The sequence below is a fragment of the Acytostelium subglobosum genome (genome assembly GCF_000787575.1).
Source record: "Acytostelium subglobosum LB1 DNA, scaffold: scaffold19, whole genome shotgun sequence".
NCBI lineage: Eukaryota > Evosea > Eumycetozoa > Acytosteliales > Acytosteliaceae > Acytostelium > Acytostelium subglobosum.
The window spans coordinates 356,995-380,841 of NW_012236514.1; the positions used below are offsets into that span (position 1 = coordinate 356,995).

The window sequence follows — 23,847 nt, forward strand, 5'->3', positions numbered from 1 at the left end:
ATATTATTTCAATTGTCATGGTAATGATGTGACCAATGCCATAATCAAACATATGGGTGCATCATTCGTTCAAGTAAGTTAGTTCTACCCTATCTCATTCTTGATTCATTCGCTTCCTAACTTTCTTTTGGCTCAATCAATTAATCAATCAATCAAACTATCTAGGAATATCCTAAACTTGAGAAACATCTCCTAGATGGATTGGCACATAGTATTACTTATAGATATATTGATTATCTGGTCTTGTTTGATGGCCTCACGAGCTCCTTCAAGTTGGCAAATCAGCCATTGCCCTCATCATTGGTCAAAGGATTAGAGTCATTATCTTTGTACAACTTCAAAAACATTGCCCAAAAAGTCCACTTTGATGGGATCGCCAGAGGCATGCTTGGTGTATTCGAGGAGACCAAGGACACCAGATTCATTCAATTCTTCTTCTCATCTTTAATTCGACACAAGACAGAGTGTACAGATCTCATCTCAATGGCCATTGACATGTACTCAACGGAGCTCAAATCATTCCTGGCAAACCCAATGCAAGAGATACAAGCAATGGTTGGCAATTTTTCAAACATAGAGTTGCTAGTCAAATGTCATCAACTGTCAATGCTCAACGATGTGCAGATTGACACTATAACTCGATATCTCATTGATACCAACGATCCAATGACGTTTGATAGAATTGTGCATCCAATTAGCATGATCTGTGCAAACCCAAGCCAAACATGGATACAACATATTGACAACAAGTTGTTTCCTGAATCCAATAGTTACAACTACCCACGGGTTTCAACCAAATCATTGGTACTTCAATTGGTGCACTTTGGTCTCACTCTACCTTCGTTCCACTTGCTCAAATATTCTTATTGCTACCAAGCCAGATACAAGAAATTCAAGCATCTACTCTTTGGAGCCATTCCTCATGACCATATATTCGATGAACAACTCAAGTTGTTCAAAAAGTTCAAGCAGAACTCATTCAATCATTCAATCATTGTTGAGGATGACCAAGACAGCCAACAGAATGGAACAGAGACTATCCATCCCACTCTCCCATTGATCATTCTCAATCAGATCATAAAACATTGCCTAAAAGATGATAGTTATGGTCAGCAATGGTTCTGGGAGTTGTCGAGCGTTAGCAAACATTTCCACAAGATATGTGCATCTACACTCACCAATCAATCATTACCATGGATCAAGATACATTCATCACTGGATTACATTGGATCACCTTTCTGTCTCTTCCAAGACACGCCTCTCTGCATGCATGCATTCAAACTGATTCACATCCCCACCAAACATTTGGCTCGCTGCCTTGAGCGCTTGGAACACCTTACAGTGCCATTCATCAATGACAATGGGTATCATCCCGCATTTGTGGTGGTCAAGACACAACACCTCCATCATTTAGCCTTTGTACAATATAAGAATGATGAAGATGAATTCAAAGATATCGATGGCCTCAGATTGATCAAGAAACAAGACAATGATCGAAATGAATATGTAAAGTACTCCAATGAAGTTGGTAAATACATCGAAGATCCATTGAAGTACATGCAGCAATTCTACTTTGACAACAACCCAGGGCTCCAAACTGTTGAGCATACATCAAACTTTATCATATTGCCAGAGTTTGATTATGGTACAGCTGGTGTGAAGATATTAACAAGAACGGTTAGATTGGAGGGCGATAGAGATTCTTCTGATTTCGGTGACGATTATCATGAACCTCTCACAGGCCTTCCTATCTACTTGAGTATTGAAGGTCTCCACTTTAGTCAATATACAGAGTCATTGGTATACTACAACAATGTATCCAATCTTCATCTCAACTGGAAACATCCTCCTCCAAAAATAGGCAGAGTCATCCCCCAAGACCAGGGCTTTCCCCAACTTCAAGATCTTCAACAACTTCAACAATTCTACGCCGCCAACAAGTGCAAGACCTTTGAACTGACAATGGATGTCCAGAGTGTGAGTGATATCCTAGCCCTACTTCCTAGATGTCCAACAACGATCACTACTCTGACAATCAAAGTAGTTGGCAGGGAACAAACTATCTCCAATCACATCATGGGATCATTGGACTCTCAAATGGAAGCATTGGTCGCTAACCTGAACCAGCTATCACTCTTTGGCACACTCACGTCATTCTCCATTTTCATTGAGGATGAATTCCATGACCAGCGTGTCTTCCAACATCCTGCACTCAATGCCCTTCAACTGCCATCACTACCAAAGTAACTCTAATAGAGTAATCAAGTTGATTGACGATAATGTAATACATGTGAGCCTTTCTATAGGCCTTCTTTCGTTTATATATATATATTTGTTGTTTCCAGAGATAATTTATCCTGGATCGCTATGATTGATATTATATTTGTTGGTTCGTTTTGTTGTTGTTTGTCTAGATATCGAATTCAAGTAGCTTCTTCTTGTCGAGGCTCTTGCCTGGTGTTTGGTCACCGTCGTCTTCTTCGTCCATGATCGATGTGGAGTGTTGAGCGAATGTGAACACATGCTTGCCACCACCGCGGCCATTGATTGAATAATCGTCGTCGTCGTCCGAGTCATTCAGGCCTGGGAAGGTTGTGGAGGTCGAGTCGCTGCCAAGATCAAACTTGGGCAGCATCTTGTAACGTGTGACTCCGTTTCTGAATTTGTTTCTGAGCAGCCACGCGGCAGCTCCAATGAGAGCAACACCGACTAGGACTCCAATGATGATCTCCAGGGCAAGGATGGCGTTGGATCCTGCCTTCTTACAGTCGCGTCCTGAGTAGCCTGGCGCACAATCTTGGCATCTCTCGCCGGCGTAGTTGCCTGGACATGTACATGTGCCCTTCAACTTGTTGCAACTTCCCTTGCCACATCCGCCTGGACAACTGAGGTCAGCCGAGCATGTTGGGTAGTTAACGTATCCAAAGGCACAAGTCTCACAGTAGGTTCCGTTGTAGGCCTTGTTGCAGAGACAGCCTGCTGAGCCATCAGAGGCCAGCGAGCACACTCCTCTTGGGGTGCAGTTGGTGCCGTTGGTGCCTGGCATGCAGCCACATGTGTCGTGGGAGCAGGAGTTCAAGATGCAGCGGACATTGACACCTTGGGATCTCTGGATGTAGTTTGGTGCACAGATATCACACACGGCGCCAGTGTATCCTTGGTTGCATTGGCAATTGTTGTTCTTGAACTCACCGTTGCCAGAGCAAGTGGTGTCGACTGTCGAGTACTGGTGCTGAGGGGGCATAACAGCATTTGCTCCGTTATCATCGAACAAGAAACCGTCCAACAGTGAGAGGACGTAGTTGTTCTTTGAGGTGAAGTTGCCGTAGGAGTAGTGGAGAGCCCATTGTGTACCGTCATCTGACTGACAGGTGACTGCGCTTGGGAAGATCTTGGAACCCTTGATGGTGTCGAGGAGGTAGATGGAGCTCTGGAGGACTGACGATCCGTTGGTGCAGGTCAACGAGGCCTTGCCAACAGTGAACAGGGGCTCAGAGAACGTGAGCAACAGGTTGAGATCGGACGAGGGCGAGAGGTTGGTGGCGCTGGATGGGATGACCGAACCCACGTACACGGTCTTGGCGTCGAGGATCAGGAGTGAGTAGATGAAGGGGAAGCAGAGATCGCTGTAGACACTGGCACCGGCGAATGCCTCGATGAACTGGGGATGTGAGATGACAAGCACGTACGATCCGGCTCTGAGACGTGGGTTAACCAGGGACTGAGTGAGAGTGGTCTCACCGTTGGTGTACTGAGAGGACCAGTCACCAACGCCAGCTTGGCTCAACACGGTGGTACCATTGACAGTGTTTTTGACGTAGATGGACATGATGAAGTTGCTGGCACCTGCATAATAGCTGAACATGGCTTCGACACGCGAAGTGTTGGTGATCGTGAACGAGATATTGTACATGAAGCCATTGGGCTGTGCAAGGTATGGTGAGAGGTAGGAGCCTGGGAAGAATGAGCTCATATACTGTGAGGCACTGCCAAACTCATCGAGGGCGATGTTTGTCGCGGGCAGCACTGGGTTGTACACTGATGGACAGGCAAGGTCGCTCATTGCCATAACCAGAGGCTTGATGTTGATCTGCATTTCAAACGTTGGGCATATGTCCTTGATCTTGTCGCCAGTGAACTGGAGCTGAATCTGGTAGGGCACGGGCTCGTCGGTTGGAATGACTGGGCCGACCAGGAACACGGCCGATCGCTCATTGTTGCTGTGAATGGCAGAGTTGTAGATGATTGGCTGCATTACGCCGTCTGTGTCGTACATGTCGTAGTCGATAGACATGATGGTCTGTTCGTACGTGTACACATTGACCAGAGTCAACTCCTTGAGGGCGATGGAAACATTGGTGTTGGTGCTGGCCTTCTTGATGGTCGGGTCGTTCTTGCCTCTTGGCATGAGGAACGTGTCGGAGAACATGTTCAATGTGCCTGAGCCGTCGATTGGTCCGCCAAATGGAAGACTGCCACCAATTTCGCTGTTCAGATCCCATGGAACGAGGTCAAAGAGTGAGCAGTCGACGTGGTTGTTGTTGTTGGTGGCATCCTCCAGGATGATGGTCATGTGGTATGGAGTGCAATGAGGGCCAAATGTGGATGGGAATGGTGTTGAGTGGACGATATCCAACGTGTAGATGCCAGGCTGGACCAGGGCGTTGATCTCATTCAAATTGCGGTTGCTCTTGCCAACAAGGTACTGGAATGAGCCCTGTGGGTGGAGCTTGAGGTTGAGATCGGACAGAATGAATTGATAACCGAGCTGCGCGTAGAACAATGTGGGCACCTGGATGTCAAAGACCATGCTGGTGACTGTGCCATTCTTTTGGATGTCATTGTAGGAGATGGTGTTGATCTCGTTGTACATGTAGGCGTTGGCTGTGGAAATGGCTGGTGTAACGGTAGTGGTGGAACATGACTTGTCCAGTGTGATGGCCGTGACCTCCTTCTGCAACTGGTCCTGTGTCTCGATGACGAGCTCAAGGTCGACGGTGAGCGAGGTGGAGATGACTATTCCCTGTGGCTGATCCACGGTGAACGTGTATTGGCCAGCTTGAAGGATGGTGGGTGTAATTGCGCCGTACTGGATGAGCTTCTGAGAGCCAGACAAGGTGAGCTTTGGCAAGTTGGTGGCGTTCTGAATGTACACATCGGACTGCGAGTCAAAGAGAATGGCGCCCTGTGCTCTGAATACCGATGGTGCGGCCAGAGTGAAGGTCAACTGGTTGTGTGTCGCGTCGCCATCAAACATTGTGTACTCTCCCTGGAGGTGCACCTGTCCGTTGTACAAGAGGTACTCGTAGGAGTCGAGTGTCGTGGGCAAGATGTGGTAGAATCCATCGGCCTGGTTGATCTTGCCAACCTGCTCGATGAACAGCTCAAAGTTGAAGAATGAGCAACCGACGATGGACTTGAGCGAGGCGAACGTCTCGTAGATGTAGAGTGTGTAGGTGCCTGGCGCGACGTTGGTCACGTCAAGCATGTTGCGGTTGGGACGCACGCTGCCATAGTAGGTCTTGAGGCCGGCGGTGGCTGGCACAAGCTTGAGTCCGAGGTCGCCAGTGAGGAAGTCGTATCCAACTTGTGCGTGCAGGTTGCTGTTTGCCGTGATGACCAGCTTCATTCCGTGCTGGACGAGACCGGTCGTGGTCTGCTGATAGTAGAGCTGTTGGTTCGAGTCGATGCTGCTGTAGTAGAAGTAGGCGGGGATGGGGTTGTCTGGGTCCTGTGGCCAGTTCGTGTTGCCATTGCACACTGGGGTTAGAGGTGCTGCTGCGCCAATGGCGATCTCCATGTTGAAGTTGATGCACTTGGGTAATCCCTTGCCCCAACGCCAGAACTGCACCTCGTAAATGTAGGTGTTGTTGGCCTTGAGCGTGGTGATGAATGACTCCTCTGAGCCGATACCGTTGGAGCCGGAGGCGACCACCTGTTTGGTGGAGGCGTCGATCAGCTTGATGTCAATGTCGATCAAGTTGGGCGATGTGTATACACGCATGATCGAGGCGACTGGCACCTGGAAGGGGATGTCGGTCTTGGAGAAGATCGTGGCCGAGGGTGGCACGACATAGTTGGACGATTGATAATGCATGCGACCCTCGACGCCGAGGAAGCGAACAGAGTTGAGCGACAGTGGGAGATGCTCGCCGTCACACAGCTGGACCTGTGCCAGGGGCAGCAAGTTGAACTCAAACTCGAATGGGATGCACGCGAACGACTTGAAGACGTTCTCATTGACATGCTCGATCTTGACGATGTACGTGCCTGGGTCGAGGTTTGCGCTGATGTAGCTGAAGCTGTAGTCGTGAGTGCCAGTGATGAGCAACTTGGTGGGGCTCTTGCTGTGAGTCTGGTACAGGTTGACGCGTAGATCTCCGCGCAAGAAGTCGCTAGCCACTGACGTGTACAGGTTGATCACCTGGGTCAGCGTGAATGTGTAGACCGCCACGACAGGCTTCTTGCGGAACGTGTTGTAGATGATCTTGGGAACGGTGCCGTTCTCAAAGATGAATGGATAGTGCATGTTCTGGATGAGTGGCAGGTCGTCGTTGCCGTCCTGTGGGCAGTTGGGCGGGTTGAGTGGCTTAAGTCCATCGGGCTCAATCGCCAACTCAATGTTGACGATCGGGCAGAAGTTGACCGAGCTGGCAATGTAGTCTGATACGATCTGCATGCGGTATTTGCCTGGAACCAAGTGTTGAACGATCAATCCTGGGCCGACAATGTTGACATTGTTGCCGACGTCCAAACTGTTGAGGCTCAGCGTGATGTTGGCATCATCCTGTTCGGCGACCATTCGCAGGTAGCTGTTCTTGTTCAGCTGGAAGGTGAAGTTGTTGTGCACGCCATCGACCAAGTACTTGTCCTGAATGTGCAAGTAGTTGTTAAAGATGAACTCTGGATTGTTCAAGTCAGAGGGGAGGAGATCACCGTCGCAGTTGAAGTAGTCCTCGTCGGCGTAGGTGTAGGTCACTTGGACAAACATGTCGAACAAAGCGCAGTCCATGTTGTAGGTGTTGTCTGGTGCGTAGACGTAGAGGGTGTAGGTGCCGGGCTGCAAGGTGGCGTGCAGCATGTTCCTGTTCATCTCATTGTCTCCAAAGACACAGCCAGAGATGCCGGTCTGGTCACCGCCCTTGCACTTGGGGTTGCCCATTCCAGTCTCGAGAACGAGCGAGAGGTCGCCCTGGAGGAACTGGTAGCCAATGATGGCGTCAAGGACGGCCACAGTGGCGTCATCAGACTTCATAACAGTGAATGTTGTGTTCCAGAGGTAGGTGGCGGTCTTGGATGGTTGGTATGGGATTGCGTAGAGGGCGGTGGGGTTGGAAGACACGTATGGCGCCTTTACAATGGCGGGTAAAATGGAGGAGGGAGGCAGCGAGGTGGACTTGCACAGGTTGACCCAGTTGGTCATGTCTGTGGCCAGGTTATCGACTGTATCGATCGAGAGCTCCCCATGTTGAAGGTCTCGCAGTCCAGTGTGATGGACCTGTCCCAGAGGAAGTAGCGGAACTGCAGTATGTAGGTGCCTGGCTGCAACACGTCGAGCATTACCTCTTCGTGGCCAAAGGTGATCGAGTGGTCAACCATATCGCCCTGGGTACCATCTGGGTTGGTGGTGTACAGCCAGAGGTCAACATCTGCGCGGTGTGGCTCGGTGTAGATACGCAGCACACTTGGAACAGTGATCTCGATCAGCGTGATATGCTTGCCAGTCTGGTAGTCCAGGTAGAAGTTGTCTTGGATGTGCATCTTGTTGTTGAAGGCAAGGTACTCGGTAAAGTTGAGGGAGAGGGGAAGCAGGGGAGCAGTGCACAGTGTGCCACGGTCGTCATCGCTTGTCACACACTTGGGATAGCCTGTGTATCCAATGTCACAGTCGCCACACATGTTGGAAGTGTTGAGAGTGATGTATCCATTGTTGCATTGGCACTCGGGGAATCCATCGTCGCTGTTGCACACTCCATGTCCGTTACAGTCGGCGTTCATTGGCGCGCACTTGGTGTTGGCCACACAGGTGGTGGCGACGCCGTGGTAGCCGGCCATGCACTTGGTGCAGGACTGGCCGGTCCATGGCTGGTCACATGTGCACACGGGATTGCCGCTGGTAGCCGGCACGCAGTGGCCGTGACCACCACAGTCACAGACGAACATCTTGTAGACGTGCGACAAAGTGGTGTTCTCGTCCTGGAACAGGATGTTGTTCATCGTCCTGAACTTGGAGGCGTCAATGGTGAGGTTCCAAGCGGCGCTGGTGTTGAGGGTGCCGGCAAAGGTAACGACAAGCGACGTTTGGTCGGTTTTCTTCAGGTAGGCTTCGTTGGGGACGACCTGCATGCCAAGCTTGGTGGTGGACGTGAGCACGACGGCGCGGGATTTAAGTATAGAGTTAAGGAGAGTGGTGGTGGTGTCATTGTAGAGGACGGACTCAGAGAAGCGAATGGTGAGCGTGAGTGGCTGCAACGGGTTAATGTTGAAGCCGCCGGGTGGCGAGACACTGGTGATGCGAGGCGCCATGCCGGTGGCCAGCGACTGTCCGACCATCTGGAAGCCAAAGAAGTGGCAGGTCTTGGTGGAGATGTTGAAGCTGTTGATCTTCATGTTCTCGCTGATGTCCAACGCATAGACACCAGCAGTGAGATTGTACTCGATGCCATTGAGGAAGTTGTAAGCGGTGTCCTGTGCAGAGGGGATCGAGTTGGTGCCAGAGGCTAACATTGTGGTGGTACCGTCGTTGTTTCTCTGCGACAGTGTGAGGTCAAAGTCATTGTCGAGGAAGTCAAAGGTGACCTGAGCAAAGAAGATGGTCGGCGCTGGGATCTCCAGGGTCATGCGATATGTGAAGACGCCATTCTTAAGGTTCTGGTTGATGCGAGTCGATGTGAACATGTAGTTGGACGACGAGACCTCGAGGTCCTTGCCAAAGGGGAAGTTGACAGTCTCTGGTGGCACCTGCGACACTTCGTTGGGGAGTGGCGTTGGGCACAGAAGATCCTCCTCAAGGTTGTCGGCGGTCTCAATGGCCCACTCAAACTTGAAGTAGTTGCATGGCTGCTTTCTGTTGATGCTCATAAAGTTGACGTCAAGCGTGTATGGCTGGGTCTGTGGCTGCAGCTTCACAAGGGCGCTCTCAGAGCTGCCTCCACTGAAGGAAGAGAAGACCAGTGAACTGGGGTCCGAGCTGTTGCTGTAGACAAAGAAGTCAATGTCGTTGAGCGGCATGGCATCGGCAAAGAGACGCATGTAGACTGGCACGGTTGGCACCATAAAGTCGATGCGGTTGTGCTTGTAGGTCTGGCCTGGTGTGATGAAGAACTTCTTGCCAGTGAACAGGATCTCGCCGTCAGAGTTCTGTGGGCCGCCATAGGCGAAGCTGCCACCACGTGTGGAGAACAGGTCCGTTGGGAGCATGCTGGTCGAGTCACATGTGGGCACGTCGGGCGTGGTCGTGTTGAGGAAGTAGCCAAAGCTGTACTGCGCGCAGTTGATGCCCAGTACTGGGTTCTTCTGGTTGTAGCGGTCGTAGATAGTGAGCTGATAGCTTCCAGCCGGGATGATCTCGTTCAATGTGGCCAGGCCGCCCTCGTAGAGTGGGCGGATGGTCTTGACGACAGACTTGCCATTGACGATGGTCGTGTAGTTGAGCTTCATCATCATGGAGTCGACCAGGTCGTTGTATTTGAGGTATGCGTGGATCTGGCCAGTGGCGTTCGTGGTAAAGGAGAGCACAGAGGGCTGGATAGGCGCCTGCATCAGTCGCTGGTAGGTGGCGTTGAATGCCAGGTTGCCAATAATGTTAGCGGGTGGTGTGATGCTGTCGTTGGTGCACTTGGCAGTGATGGACGGGATGGCAAGCAAGTTGGACACCTTGGCGATCGAGATGAACGCTGGGAAAGCAGTGCAGTCCTCCACCTTGGGCAATGGAGATCCGTTCATGCCAAAGTAGATGAACTTGAGTGAATAGTTGCCAACATCCAACTGGTTATAGATGATCTCTTCACCAGTGGTGACACTGCGGGCGATGGGCAGGGTCTTGCCCTCGAACAACAATGAGAAGTCAATGTCGACGGTCATGTGGGCGGGCAGGAACACACGGAGCAGCGATGGCGCAGTCAAGGTGAACTTGATGAGGTCGTTGCCAGCCATCACGTCGACCAGGACGTTCTGTTGGAATGACAGTGAGCCGTCGGTCAGGCCCGACATGTAGCCAATCGAGTTGAATGTCTGGGGGAGCAACAAGCTGTCACAGATGATCGTGTCCTGGTTGACCTGAGTGTCGTCGATCAGCTGAATTCCATACTCCAGGGTGAAGTCCACACAGTTGTTCAGAATGACGCCTTGGAAGATGTTGGCAAATGGCTCATAGATCGAGAGGAAGTAGTCGCCTGGTGGCAGAGTCATTGGAAGGATGTCGGCGCGGTTGTAGCCCAGTGTCGAGTAGGAGATGGTGGTGCCATCAGAGCCCAGCAGGGCAATCACAAGATCATTCCAGACAAAGTCGTAGGTGAGGATGGCGCGGAACATGGCGTTCAGCTTCAGGTTCTTGGGCACGGAGAATGGTAGGTTGAGCGTGAGACTCTTGTTTGTCTGTGTGAAATGGTACTGGCCAACGTCGTGCGCGTAATCCATTGAGGCGTTACTGATGAAGTTTGTGGGTGGCAGTGATGACGCGCACTTGTCCTTGGGGTTCTCGGTGGAAGGCGTGATGGAGACTGCTGCGCTATAGGTATAGCAGGCCTGGGGCACGGTGACGAATGGCCAATGGAAGAAAGAGGTCACAAGTCTGTAGGCGACGTTAGCCTTGAGTGGGAACTCGAGCGACTCTTCACCAGCAAAGTTGGAGGTCCAGGCCACCTTCTTGGTGCCCTCGTACAGTGAGATGTCAACGTCAATGGCCGCATCCTCGATGAAGGCACGGAACAACGAGGGCACGGTCACATTGAGGGTAGTTGCAGTGGACGAGGAGATGTAGTTGATGGCGGGCACCATGTAATCGTCGGTCAAATGGATCGATGTGGATGTGCCGAGATAGGCTGGCGTGTTCAAGTTGGAGGGGAATGTTGGGTTGCCCCAGCATGGGTCCTCGACAGAGTTTGGCTTGATGGCCATCTTGAGCGAGTAGGTGGCGCATGGTGGCAGCACAGCGTTCTTGGAGGTAATGCCAGTCATGATGCTCAGTGTGTAGGTGCCGTTCTCGAGCTGGTAGAACATGTACTGGGTGTTGCGCGTGAAGGTGCCACGGTAGAGGATCGAGTCCTCGTGGTCAGCGTCGGCATTGTCAATCAACAGTGCGCGAATGTCTCCAAGTACAAAGTTGGACTCTAGTGTGAGCTGCAGGTATGAGGGCGAGGTGATGGTGAAGTTGACACTGGTGATCTCAACCTCGCTGAGCGAGGCAGACGGGTCGAATTGATAGATGTAAGTTGGTGATGACAGGGTGTTGAGCGTGTAGGTGCCGTTGGCCGTGAGTGACTGCTGCATGCCTTGGAATTGTGGCGCGACGTTGTTGGTCAACTGCTTGCAGTAGTTGAGCTGGTCGTAGTCGGACTGTGGTGTGATGGCAAAGTCCAAGTGGAAGGTGTCGCAGAACACATCGATGTTCTTTCCAAAGAACATCACGGTGAAGTTGTAGGTGCCTGGATAAAGGTAGGCTGTGATCTCCTCCTCTCCGCCCCACTTGAGTGACTGAACTACAAGGTTTGATCCATTGGTGAGCTTCATATCAATGTCGACTCTATGCTCTGGGATGTAAGCGCGAACGAAGCTTGGTGTTGTGATTGTGAACTGGAGTGAGGGAGGGAGGGAAATGTTAGCAGGTTGATATCACATCATATCTTGTCAGCAGACATACCATGACATTGTCAGACTTGGACACCAAGTCTAAGAAGAGCTCCTCAGAGAAGTAGAGGTAGCCTCCATCATCGATGAAGCCTGGACCATTGAAGGTGGTGGGCAGTGAGTAGGTGTCGCAGTTCAGGAAGGTCTCGGTGACGTGTGCCGACTCGATATCGACTTGAAGCGAGAAGATCGTGCAGCTGGGACCGATCGTGTAGTCCTTCTCCTGTGTCTGGTCATAGAGATACAAGTCGTACAAGCCAGGTGTTACAACGGCCTTGAGCGTGGCATGGTTCTTGGTCGTGTGTACGCCAATCGTGCAGTTGCCGGCGCCAATGCATGAGAAAGTGCCAGTTGGTGCGGGTACGTCGGACGACTGCAGGAGCAGTCCGAGCGAGCCGCCCGTGAGAAAGTCAAAGCCCATTGTGATCTCGATGCCCCACTTGTCAGTGGAGATGGATCCGGAGGGCAGCACCAGCGAGTACTTCTTGAAGAAGGTGACATTGTGTGAGCCAGTGGCCTTGGTGTCGACTATGTTCATTACGGTGCCTGTCTCGTTGACATCCGAGTCATAGCGATAAGTTGTCAGGTCCGTCATGTCCAGTGCCAGATTGGGGAAGGTCGAGCCTGCGGCTGGGCACTGGATGCTCTGCGATCTTGAGCTCAACAAGGCGATTGGCACCACAGAGTACTCCAGATTGATCGTTGGGCAGGCCAACTTACTGGCCTTGTTCGCGCCAAAGAACATCAACTTGATCTTATAAGTGCCAGAGTTGAGTGTAGCGCTGAGTGACTCGTCCATTCCAGTTGTTGCGTCAACAGTGTGCTGTGTGGCGGTATTGGCGTTAGCGACATGATGGGTTGGCTCACGGCATGAGTGAGACTTCAACTTACGGCGATAATGTTTATGGTTGAGGATGAGATGTCGTAGAGCCAGACGTCGACGTCGACGACCATTGGCGCAACATAGATCCTAAAGGCACTCTTTTGTTGCAGAGTGAATGTGATCTCTTTATAGACGTTCTTGTAGTCATAGTGGTAGGTGTTCTGAATGTGCATCTCCTGGTTGTAGCCGAGGTAGGTGATCGAGTCAAAGGTGGATGGCAGTGGCTGGAAGGGACACGACTCATCACTCGTGATGTACTGGCTGTGGGCGACGTTGATTAGCGCGCCGACCAGCACCAGCAGCATCAACAGCAGTGTCGGTGTCGCCCGAGATATATATCGACGTCCAGTCAACGTTGTCATCGTTGTCGTTGTCGTCTTTATCGTGTTTGTTCGCTCGTCCTGCTACAATGGCGAATCTATATCTATTTATAAATATCTGTCCTGTCTAATCCTCCTTTCCTTTCTTTGTTTGTTTGTTTGTTTGTTTTCTGTTTATGCTTGATAAGATTGATAGATAGACTATGTTTGATTGGTTTGATAATGTTAATTAGTGTAAGGTGTAGATAGGTAGGGCGGGATAAGACTTTGAACAAAGATGTAATGTAATGTAATGTATATTAGATGAATGAATGAATTAAGCGAGTGAGTGATATAAGTTGAGTCCTTGGTCTTTAGGTCTGCGAGCAATGTAGACACATTCACTTGCACACACACACAAACAAACATAAACAGATAGAGACCATTCCAGCGGCAGAAGGGTGGCGAGATCGTCAACGTTGTAGCGGCGCGGGTGTAGCCTCGAGCACCTCACACTCAACAACCTAATACGCGCCAACGATGCTAATTACCCTGGCAATGGGGGACAGACAACCCAACTTCAAAAAGAGCAAAATTGCTTCATTTGTTTGTGTAGATCTTTTGAGTGTGTGCCGTCTAACATAGTGTGTGGTGTTGTTGTTGAAGTGTTGTGTGTGTTGTTGACAAAGAGACACACGACTCGAGTTGTTGGTCCAACCGATGTGTGTGTGAATGAATGAATAAATGAATGTAAGAGACAAGTTGACATTCTGTTGTGTAGTCTGCTGCCTGCTGCTTTGTTGATGTCGATGACACTTTGATAGAGTGGTAGTTGGTAAGTAACTTACAATACTATTATGTATACAAATACAAGGAGGAGGAGATGTAGATGTAGTTTATGTTGAAGTAATACAAGGGTAAAACTAAACAATGGTGGACTTGAATGAGAATGGAAGGATGGATGATCAAAACGATCAAAAAAAGAAACAACTCGATTTGCTTTGATGGTCATGTTGAAAAGTTGACTTACTTTTTTTCGAGTTCACCTCAACCGCAACAACATGGATATTTTGGTTGATCAACCAAACAAAGCAAAACATGTGCATGGTATTGCAACAAGAGTATCTGTGTTTGTGGACCTGGTGGAATAGTGTTACAGTTATCCTTTTGCCACGTTGGCATCCACACCCCATATTGGGGAGTAAATGATCTTGATCATTACCATTGCATCCAACCCATTCTGTATTTAAAATACAGATAATTAATTATCCATTGCTTCTTTCACACCTGTTAATCAACATGTTATTTAGTTCACACTTCATTTTGGATGCAAGATAGATAAAACTGAAGTTTGTTTAATGTTTAGGTCAACAACAATGCAATTATTGAGATGAACAAGAGCAAACATTCGTTCATTCTTTGTATAACAACAACAAGTTTTTTTATTATTATTGAGACCTCCTCTTCTCTCACTTTGTTTGTGATTATTTAATATTATGTGTCGATACTTATTACGAATAATAATAAAGTGTTGATGTTAACCTTCAACTAAGCTGTGTCGCGACTCTGCATTTTCGAAGTCCGGGTCGCATGCAGATAGTGCCAGCCGAACTAACTCACACACTTCTGGTCTGTCTTGGTGATTTATTTTTTTAATTTTGTCTTTGGGAAGCCTGAGCACACCCTCTTTCATTCACGCAAGCAAGGAGTTGACGAAGTTGATCAAGACCTACATTTGTTTGATTCACTTATCCAAATCTTCATTCATTCATTCATTCATTTGTTTGTTAGTGTTACACCTTCACCGACAACAACAATAATGCTATCCTATACATCAAGAACAGTACAGGGTGTTTGTAAATTAGTATCAAAGCAGCAGCAGTTACTGCCAACCCCAGCTGGTAAGAGATAAAAAGAGAAGTGGACGACGATGATGATAATGACAGGTTATGGTGATCATCTACATCATTGGATATCAATAACATATCGAGACAATGATCATTATGATAAACAAGTATATATAATCTGACATATTCAATCATTCATTCCGATCATATGTTATATATATGTACAGCTGCAGGTATACTGTCGAATAGCTACACGACTGCTACACCACCACCACCTCCACAGCAACCAGCAGCACAACAGCAGGTTCAGAACTCCACCATCAGAACATATGGTGGTCTTAAGGACAAGGACCGTATCTTCACAAACCTCTATGGTGAGCACGATGTCTACCTAAAGGGCGCTATGCAAAGAGTAGGTGTCGACACAATCAATCAATCAATCATTCAATCACAGGATCGATCGAGCGAGCGAGTGAACATGCGACAGGAACATATCAGCTGACGAACAACATTGAATCGAACAATCATTATAGGGAGATTGGTACAGGACAAAGGATATTATAAACAAGGGAGTGGATTGGATATTAAAGGAGATGATGGCAAGTGGACTTAGAGGAAGAGGTGGAGCTGGTTTCCCATCGGGCCTCAAGTGGTCCTTCATGCCAAAGGTGTCGACTGGACGTCCACAATACCTGGTGATCAACGCAGATGAGGGCGAGCCCGGCACGTGCAAGGATCGTGAGATCATGCGTCACGACCCACACAAGCTGATCGAAGGCTGTCTGATCGCAGGTTTCGCAATGAGAGCCTGCGCTGCCTACATCTACATTCGTGGCGAGTTCCACTACGAAGCCAAAGTCCTTGAGAGAGCCATCGATGAGGCCTACAAGGCTGGCCTGTTGGGACCAAACGCATGTGGCACCGGCTATCAGTTCGACGTCTACGTGCATCGTGGCGCTGGCGCCTACATCTGTGGTGAGGAGACCGCTCTGATCGAATCACTGGAGGGCAAGCAAGGCAAGCCCAGATTAAAGCCACCCTTCCCCGCCATGTCCGGTCTGTACGGCTGTCCCACCACTGTGACCAACGTCGAGACGGTGGCCGTTGCACCAACCATCTTGCGTCGTGGCGCCGCATGGTTCGCCGGCTTTGGTCGCCCAAAGAACTCTGGCACCAAGCTCTATTGTATTTCAGGACACGTCAACAACCCATGCACTGTTGAGGAGGAGATGAGTATGCCACTGCGCGAGCTCATCGACAAGCACTGCGGTGGTGTCATTGGCGGCTGGGACAACCTGCTCGGCATCATCCCCGGTGGCTCGTCTGTGCCCGTCCTACCCAAGTCCATCTGTGACGACGTACTCATGGACTTTGACGACTTGCGCCGCGTCCGCTCCGGTCTCGGCACTGCCGCCGTCATCGTCATGAACAAGCAGACCGACATCATTGCCGCCATTGCGCGTCTCTCCAAGTTTTACAAGCACGAGTCGTGCGGTCAGTGCTCGCCATGTCGCGAGGGTACCGGCTGGCTGTGGGACATCACCGAGCGTCTGGTCACAGGTGATGCCAAGCTCGACGAGATAGACATGCTTGAGGAGATCTCCCGTCAGATCGAAGGTCACACCATCTGTGCCCTGGGTGACGCTGCGGCGTGGCCAGTGCAAGGACTGATCCGTCACTTCCGTCCAGAGATTGAGCAGCGCATCCAGCAGTACCAGGACACCAAGAAGCAGTCCCCATTCTAAGGGATAGATATGGATAGATAGAGATACAGACAACCAAAGATAGATAGATAGATAGATAGAGAGGATCATAATCATATCATACCCTCCAACTTACTTGCTTGATAATAACATAATATAATATAATAACTTCCTTTATTACTTACACGTGCGCGCTTCCAACACCTTGTAGTGCGACGATGACATATCTTGTTCGTCTGTTGAAGCAAGGATCGGAATGGACTGGATTACAACCATCGCCACTTTCTAAAGGCAAAGAAGGATGATATGGCCATCGTTACAATAGTTACGATGATAATGATGAATGGTATGTACTGGGAGTCGATGGCAATGTGTCCTGGGAACAGCATGTTCATTCCAAACACGCCAGCGATGAGATTAAGAGGCATGAATATCAAGCCAAGCGATGTAAACTTCTGCATACTAGTGTTCAAGCTGTGTGACTCCTCATTCATGATCAAAGATAACTATGATTGATCGAGTGTTAGTGATGGATCAACCAATGACAGAGATATGCTTGCTTGCCACGAACCTTTGAGAGGAAGACGTTCTTTAGGTTTTCCAATAAGTCTTCTGTCATCTTGACATGTTGTTTGAGTCGTACAGTCTTGTCCTTGACATTGTTAAGGTACATCTCTGTCTCTTTGGAGATGGTCTCACGAAGTAACGCTGAAAGGATGTCACTGGATAAGCATGGATATGGTTAGTTCTGATTACTAGCAATGACCAGTTGTGATCCGGATGGATGGATGAAGACCTACATCTTGATGAATAGACAAAGAAGTAGTTGGGTACACTTTCGACTGGCACGTCCAAGTCGTAGGTTGACCTCTTCAAACTCCACTGTCTCCTGGAAACTGAATGAATCTAGCACTTCGACATCGGTGACGAGTCGATCGCTGTGCAGTGTGAAGCCTTCATTGATTGAGTCGTAGAAGGCAAAGAGTAGCCACTCTGAGCTGGAAAGATGTGATGATGTGCCAAGGTATCTGAAAGATTTGATGACATTGTCGAAGCAGTCCAGAGGCTCGCGGTGGAAGACCACAATGAACTCTTTGAACAGGATGATGTAGAAGAATGCTTCGCGCAACTCGGCGCCCACGTCGTAGGACAGCTCCGAGCAGATGATGAACAGGTAGTCGGGGAACTCCTCACACTTCTCACTGCTGTCATTGTTGAGTATCTGCTCTACAGTCAGTGGATGAAGTCCAAGCTCCTCGCCAACACTCTCAATCTCCTCGTCAGTGAGACCCTGCAAGTCGATCCAGCAAGGCTCCTCAAGTATTTTGTGTAGCTGCTTTGGAATCTTATTGATGTGAGCTCGTCCATAATAAGAGAGTACGTCCTTGAGTGACATATTGTCCATTGATCCACTCTCTCCATCATCATCCTCGTCGTCTTCATCCAGGCGTTGAAGACCCTTCAAATCTTGGCGCTGTTGCTGTTGTGGTTGTTGTTGCTGTTGCTGGTCTCCATGTTCCTGTTTATCCTTATCGATCATCATCTTTTGGTTGAGCATGTTCAAGAACTCTATATATCCATGATGTGTCGAGAGAGTATATATGAGTGATCGTATCCTGCGACTTGTTGACTTCTCTTCCACAACACATACTCATCAACTCATCATATGTGTATGAGTAGAGGGCATCCCTCTCCTCTGAAATGATCAATATCTGTCGCTTATCTTTGGCCTTCATGTTGATCAATGAGTAGATTGATGAACTCAACAGTTGTTTCCTCCCATCTTCATCTCTCTTGTTATTATTGTTACTATTATTGTTGTTGTTGCTGTCAATGATCATACCACCGCCACCACCTCCACTATTACTGCTTGATGGAACATTAGCATTATATGTTTCGTTCAGGTCTATCATCAGATCCTTGCCACCACCATTATGTAGTTGATGTTGTTCCTGTTGATGTTGTAGTTGTTGTTGTTGTTGTTGAGTGTATTCGCCAGTTCCCTGCAACAGAGACGATGCAGAGGTGTCCAGTCTAGGACTATCTAACAATGGAAGCTTCTCCATTATCCACTACATGTATATACTATACTATACTATACTATTCTATATCTCTCTGTTGTTCACATCTCAGTGTTGTAGTTCAATGAAAGAATGAATGAAGTGTTGTGATTGTGTTTGATTGAATGAATGAAAGGTCGTGTGCCCAACCCCAGCCTAACACTACCAAATCAGGTTATATTGATCGACTGATTGACCGATTGATTGATGATGATACAACATTGTTATTATTATTATTACTTCTTGGTCGTCGGTGGAGACGAGTTGACGATGGGACTGAAGGTTGAGAGTTGGACAGTGTCCACACGTTGTAGGGCACCCTTTCTTCTTCCCTTTCTGAATACATCTCCGTCTCGAACGGCCACCAGTAGGTCATTTACAATGTCGTCGTCTTGATCCTCCTTCTTCTTGTTGCCCGCGACACCAGTGGCGGGTGTCAGCTGCTTCTTCTTCTGTATCTCTGCTCGCAGCTGCTTCTGGGCCTCGCGCTTGGCCTCCTTCTCCTCCTGCTCCTTGATCTGCTCGAGGAACTTGGTGGCGCCCTCAAACAGCTCGACGAATCGCGAGAACAGCTCAAAAACCTCGTCCGGCGTCGTCTTGCTGCTCTCCTCGCCTAAATATGTACACAGCTTCTTGAAGCTCTCCTCGGTGTTGGCCTGCAGCTTTTTCAGCTTGTCCACCTCGTTGGCGGCCAGCTCCAGGAATGATAGCATCGTCTGACAGAACGGCTCGTTCGTCTTTTGGAACTGCTCGACGATGGCCTTGCATGCGGAGAAGTCTCGCGACAGCGCCGCCAGATCAGCCACCACACCCGACCATATCACACGCTTGGCAGTGCTCAGCGATGAAAGCTCGTCGGCAAAAGTAAGCAGCTTCTTCTCACGCTGCTCACAGTAGCGCACCAGTGTGTGGGTAAGGTTGGTCTGCAGGTCGGACGACTTGGTGTCGGCCATCTTGATCAGTGTGTCGATCTTGTAGCCAGACTGCTCGCCACGCACTGTGCCGTAGTTGATAAAGTTGCCGAGCACCAACACGATCTCAAACAGTCGCTTGATGTTCTGGCTCTTTAGTATGTCGTTGCATGCCAGGTTGACGGCAGCAATGTCCGGGCGTAGCTCAGCTACGCGCATTGAGAACTCGCTGCGCAGCTGGAACAGCGCGATCTTCTCGGCCGCGAATGGGAAAGCACCAATGTCGATGCAGTACTGGTCGGCCAGGGCCAGCTTGGAGCGCTCCTGTGTGGCCAGGAAGTCCTTGAGTGCGTTTTGGTCATCCTTGCTGGGAAGAAGCTTGGCCATCTGGCGGACTTGGTCACGCGAGATCTTGGTTTCGTCTTGATTGAGCACGGCTGTGACCAGGTCGCGATTCGACACGCCCTTGAACTGTGAGAGGAAGATAGATATGTTCTGACCGAGCTTGGCATCGACCACTTGCATTGGGCCACGTGGCTTGACGACCTTCTCCTTGCGAACAATGACCTTGGCGGCAAACTCTGTCTCGATCTCGTGCCATGGCAGGTCAATGTCGTTCATCTCGCCCAGGATGTTGAACACCGACTCGTTGACCTTTTGTGCGGGCATCTTGCCCCATTGAAGGGCCTTCAATGGATGAGATGGCTTGGGCACCTTGGGGGGTGGACGCGTCTTTATGGCGGCCGGGTTCTTCTTGCCCGGGCCGGGAGGGGGTGGAGGTGGAGGTGGAGGAGGTCCGCCCATCATTGGAGGTGGTGGAGGGCCTCCACTAACGGTGGCTCCATCAGCTACCTCGGGAACAGGCGGCAGTGTTGTCGGGATCTCGGCCAGCTTGGGTGGTGGTGCTTCGAGCACCTTGATGGCGTCGTCGATCTGCTTCTTGAGCTCCGGACTGATCTCGCCGCCAGACTCCTTGATCTGCTTGACTAGGTCGAGCAGCTGCTTGATGTTGATGTCCTTCTCCTGGAGAAGCGCGGCCTTCTCAATGTTCTGTTTCTCCAGCTCTCCAAGCTTGCGTTGTAGGATGATCTCCTTGGTGTCGACCTTCTCCAGCAGTGACTTGAAGTCAATCGAGTTGGCGTCGCCAACATTGCCACTCTTGTGCATGGATACCTGGCGCACAAGCGTGTCGCACAGCACCCAGTACTTGACGCCGTCCGTGCTTGACTCGGACTGTATTACTAGCAGGTTCTGGAGGATGGAAAGGAACGACTTTTGCAGTCCCAGCTTGGACGACGCTGACTTGAGCGCCTTGAAGACGGCGTCGATGTTGTCTGTGTCGACGCCTAGACGACGCTTCAGCTCCTCCAACTTCTGTTCCATCTCCTGGTTGTCCTCCTCCATCATCTCCTCAAAGATCTCGATCTGTGTGAGTAGCAGGTCCTCGGGCGCCAGTTCCTTCTTGAGCGTAGACAGATGCTCCCAGAGGCCCAGTCGCAGGAACTCTGAACGGATGTTGACACGCACGCCCGTCTCCTCGGGCTCGTGAATGAGCACGTTGATGAAGCACAGCACCTTGGTCTTCATCTCGAGCGAAGAGTTCTCGCGGATGAACTTGACAAATACTGCGAATCTCTTCTTCTCCTTCTTCTTGGTGAGCGCTTTGAGCACCATACTGTAGCCGCCGGGCACCCACTTGTCAATGCACATGACGGTGAGCAGCTCGATGGCACTGGCACGCGCCTTTAGGTTGAACTGCTGTGGCGCGTTGATGACCATCGCCAGACACTTGGCCGTCAGCGGCTGGCTGGACACGGCCTGCAGGCCAACCGGCGAGTTCATCAGCACGGCAATCGCTCGCACACAGTCCTCTCTGTTCTCCTTCTTCTTGAGCAGCAGCTGCTGTAGTATCAGATTGATGCCGTCCATGTTGATAAAGTTGCTCACCCAGCTGATCTGCTTGGTGCGCAGCATGACTATCAGCGATGACAAACAGGCCCTGCTTGGACGCGTCATTCTTTAGCGTGTTGATAAAGTACTCTGGTGAGGAGTGGTCGCTGGTGCTCGGTGCGCCTGTGCTGGGCGCCTGTGTGTCTTGGTGCAGATGGCTGTGTTGGGTGATCAATATCCACTTGTTCTCCTTGGTCATCTTGAGGCCCGAGAGGGGCAGTCCACGCTCCTTGACCAGGGCGTTGAACATCGAGTCGATGAGCTTGTCGTCGGCTGGCATCGACGCCAGCGAGGGCGAGCCGCCAGGCTCAATCTCACCCGACACGGGCGTGCTGGGGGTCGTTGAAGACACGGACAGACTTGGTGAGGGGATCTGTGATGCGCCCGACATTGTGGGCACGGCCGACAATGTTGGTGATGTTGGTGGATTGGTTGGTGCCATTGGCGGGCTAGTATTTGTCGACTTTGGTCTCTTGACCTTATTCACACTGTTGTTGGAGCATGACATTGTGCTCATCAAGTCCAGGCATTTCTTATGACACACGATTCCACATTGTGAGCATTTGAATGAGTTGGCGAATGGTTTCCATCCAATCTACAATGAATAAGAGAGTAAGTATGAGTTGGGGCACAGCCTGTGACATTCGGGAGCCATCACAATACTTACACTCTCGCCACAGTATGTGCATGGTGATGATGATCTGTAGGGCTTGAAATCATGTGATGTCCTGCTGACTTTGATCTCGGGTACATTCTGTTCGGGTGTCACTTGGGTCTGTCCAAGAAGATGTCCACCTGGATTGCTCAGCGAATGTGCCAAACCATGTGACGAAGCATTTCCAACGGACTTCATCGCTTGAAATGGGTCTCTCTTTGATGACGAGTGCAACGAATGCACATTGTCAGCCGATGTACTATGAGGCAAGCCTCCTCCACCAGTGGCACTCATGCTTGTGCTTCTTCGGTGGCGTCCACTCGACTCTGACATATAGTATATTCAATAATTATAATTTGATTGATTGATTGATCTTGAATGATTGTTGCTATCTGTTTATAAATATATGTGTGTAGATTATATATAAATATAGATAGATAGATAGTAAAAAAGTTATATGTGTAGACTAATGCAATGTAAGAAGGTAAGTCAATGAATGTTGTGCTAGTGGGTATGAGTGTGAATGAGCGGGACGGTGTTAATTAAAGTGCGCTCTCTTTGTCACATGTAAAACTACATCGGTTTGCATGATTTTTGTTGATTTATTTGAATTATGAACAACAAACAGCTTCTTTGTTTTTTTGTATTGTTGTTATCTGAATGCAATGATTGAGGTGATTGTGGGGTACGTCACGACAAAGAGATAGTGGAGAAAGAGATAGATAGAGAGAGAGGACAGGACGGGTTCACTTACCTTTACGCACTTTGAAGAGAGATCCTCGTAATTGGGTAAATCGAAACAATGCAACACCACTTTAAAAAGTTCGGTCACATGCATTAGACAGACGCGACTGGCAGTATAAATGAATGATTGAATGATTGAATGAATGATTTAGTATAGAAATGTATCAAGTGCAAGTCAACGAGTGGTCAAAGTAGATAATACGATTGATCAATCAATCAATCAATCAATCCAATCCATATTTGGACACATGCACAGAGTTCACACTCATTTCACTTCCATAACGATTCATTCATACAAACTTCAACCAATCTATATATCAATGTGAATCAGATCTATTACTCCAGTTTCATTCAAAAACATACCCACCCATCCATTCATCCATACCAGTTCCAACCAGACAGAATGATCATTAAAAGGATGTATCATATAAATAATTTATATATCATTGATCATAGTGTGATGTGTGAGTGAGAGTGAAGTGTCGTTAATTGGTAACCAGTGTGAATGAACTACCACTACAACACATCACACACACACACATATGCACCACAACTACAATGCCGACATTGACGAATTAGAATCGACTTTGAACATGTCGGCATGTTCAATCAATTTCCTATTTACTAATTACCAGGGTTCGTGAAGGGTTGTCATATTTATTTATCTCAGAGACCATCTTTGGAGGGGCGCACGTGAGCTTTTTTTTTTTGAATGATCAAAATCTGTTCTTGATCGGCTGAGCGATGAAGTTGAGGGAAGTCTGCCTGGCACCGACTTTCATTGGTTGTAGTATTTACTTGACGCTGAGGCCTCAGCTAAAACCCAATCATTAATCGTTGTCCAATCTTTTATTCTATCAATAACTAACAAATATTTAATAATGAATTGGAAATCATTGATAATAGGTAGTCTATCTGCATCTTGGATCGGATTGCTCTTTGGATTGA

The 23,847-nt window shown here is 49.2% G+C and overlaps 5 protein-coding genes across 5 annotated transcripts; 2 read left to right on the plus strand and 3 right to left on the minus strand.

Moving 5' to 3' along the window:
- Positions 1-52: 52 nt before the first annotated feature.
- Positions 53-2,247, plus strand: SAMD00019534_087330 (hypothetical protein; the record flags this gene model as incomplete). The annotated part of the gene is made up of 3 exons (XM_012896090.1): positions 53-73; positions 166-1,975; positions 2,045-2,247. The coding sequence occupies 3 exons, from the start codon at positions 53-55 to the stop codon at positions 2,245-2,247; spliced, it is 2,034 nt and encodes a 677-aa protein (XP_012751544.1).
- Positions 2,248-7,419: 5,172 nt separating this feature from the next.
- On the minus strand, positions 7,420-13,101 carry SAMD00019534_087340 (hypothetical protein; the record flags this gene model as incomplete). Its single annotated transcript, XM_012896091.1, has 3 exons — positions 7,420-11,793; positions 11,861-12,670; positions 12,739-13,101. Coding segments are annotated over 3 exons (5,547 nt in total), but the record flags the coding sequence as incomplete, so codon positions are not given.
- Positions 13,102-14,848: 1,747 nt separating this feature from the next.
- On the plus strand, positions 14,849-16,618 carry SAMD00019534_087350 (hypothetical protein; the record flags this gene model as incomplete). Its single annotated transcript, XM_012896092.1, has 3 exons — positions 14,849-14,930; positions 15,104-15,288; positions 15,410-16,618. Coding segments are annotated over 3 exons (1,476 nt in total), but the record flags the coding sequence as incomplete, so codon positions are not given.
- Positions 16,619-16,845: 227 nt separating this feature from the next.
- SAMD00019534_087360 (hypothetical protein) lies at positions 16,846-18,645 on the minus strand (the record flags this gene model as incomplete). The annotated part of the gene is made up of 4 exons (XM_012896093.1): positions 16,846-17,085; positions 17,151-17,301; positions 17,380-18,148; positions 18,231-18,645. The coding sequence occupies 4 exons, from the start codon at positions 18,643-18,645 to the stop codon at positions 16,846-16,848; spliced, it is 1,575 nt and encodes a 524-aa protein (XP_012751547.1).
- Positions 18,646-18,875: 230 nt separating this feature from the next.
- On the minus strand, positions 18,876-22,449 carry SAMD00019534_087370 (hypothetical protein; the record flags this gene model as incomplete). Its single annotated transcript, XM_012896094.1, has 3 exons — positions 18,876-21,549; positions 21,590-22,095; positions 22,168-22,449. The coding sequence occupies 3 exons, from the start codon at positions 22,447-22,449 to the stop codon at positions 18,876-18,878; spliced, it is 3,462 nt and encodes a 1,153-aa protein (XP_012751548.1).
- Between the last annotated feature and the right edge of the window lie 1,398 nt (positions 22,450-23,847).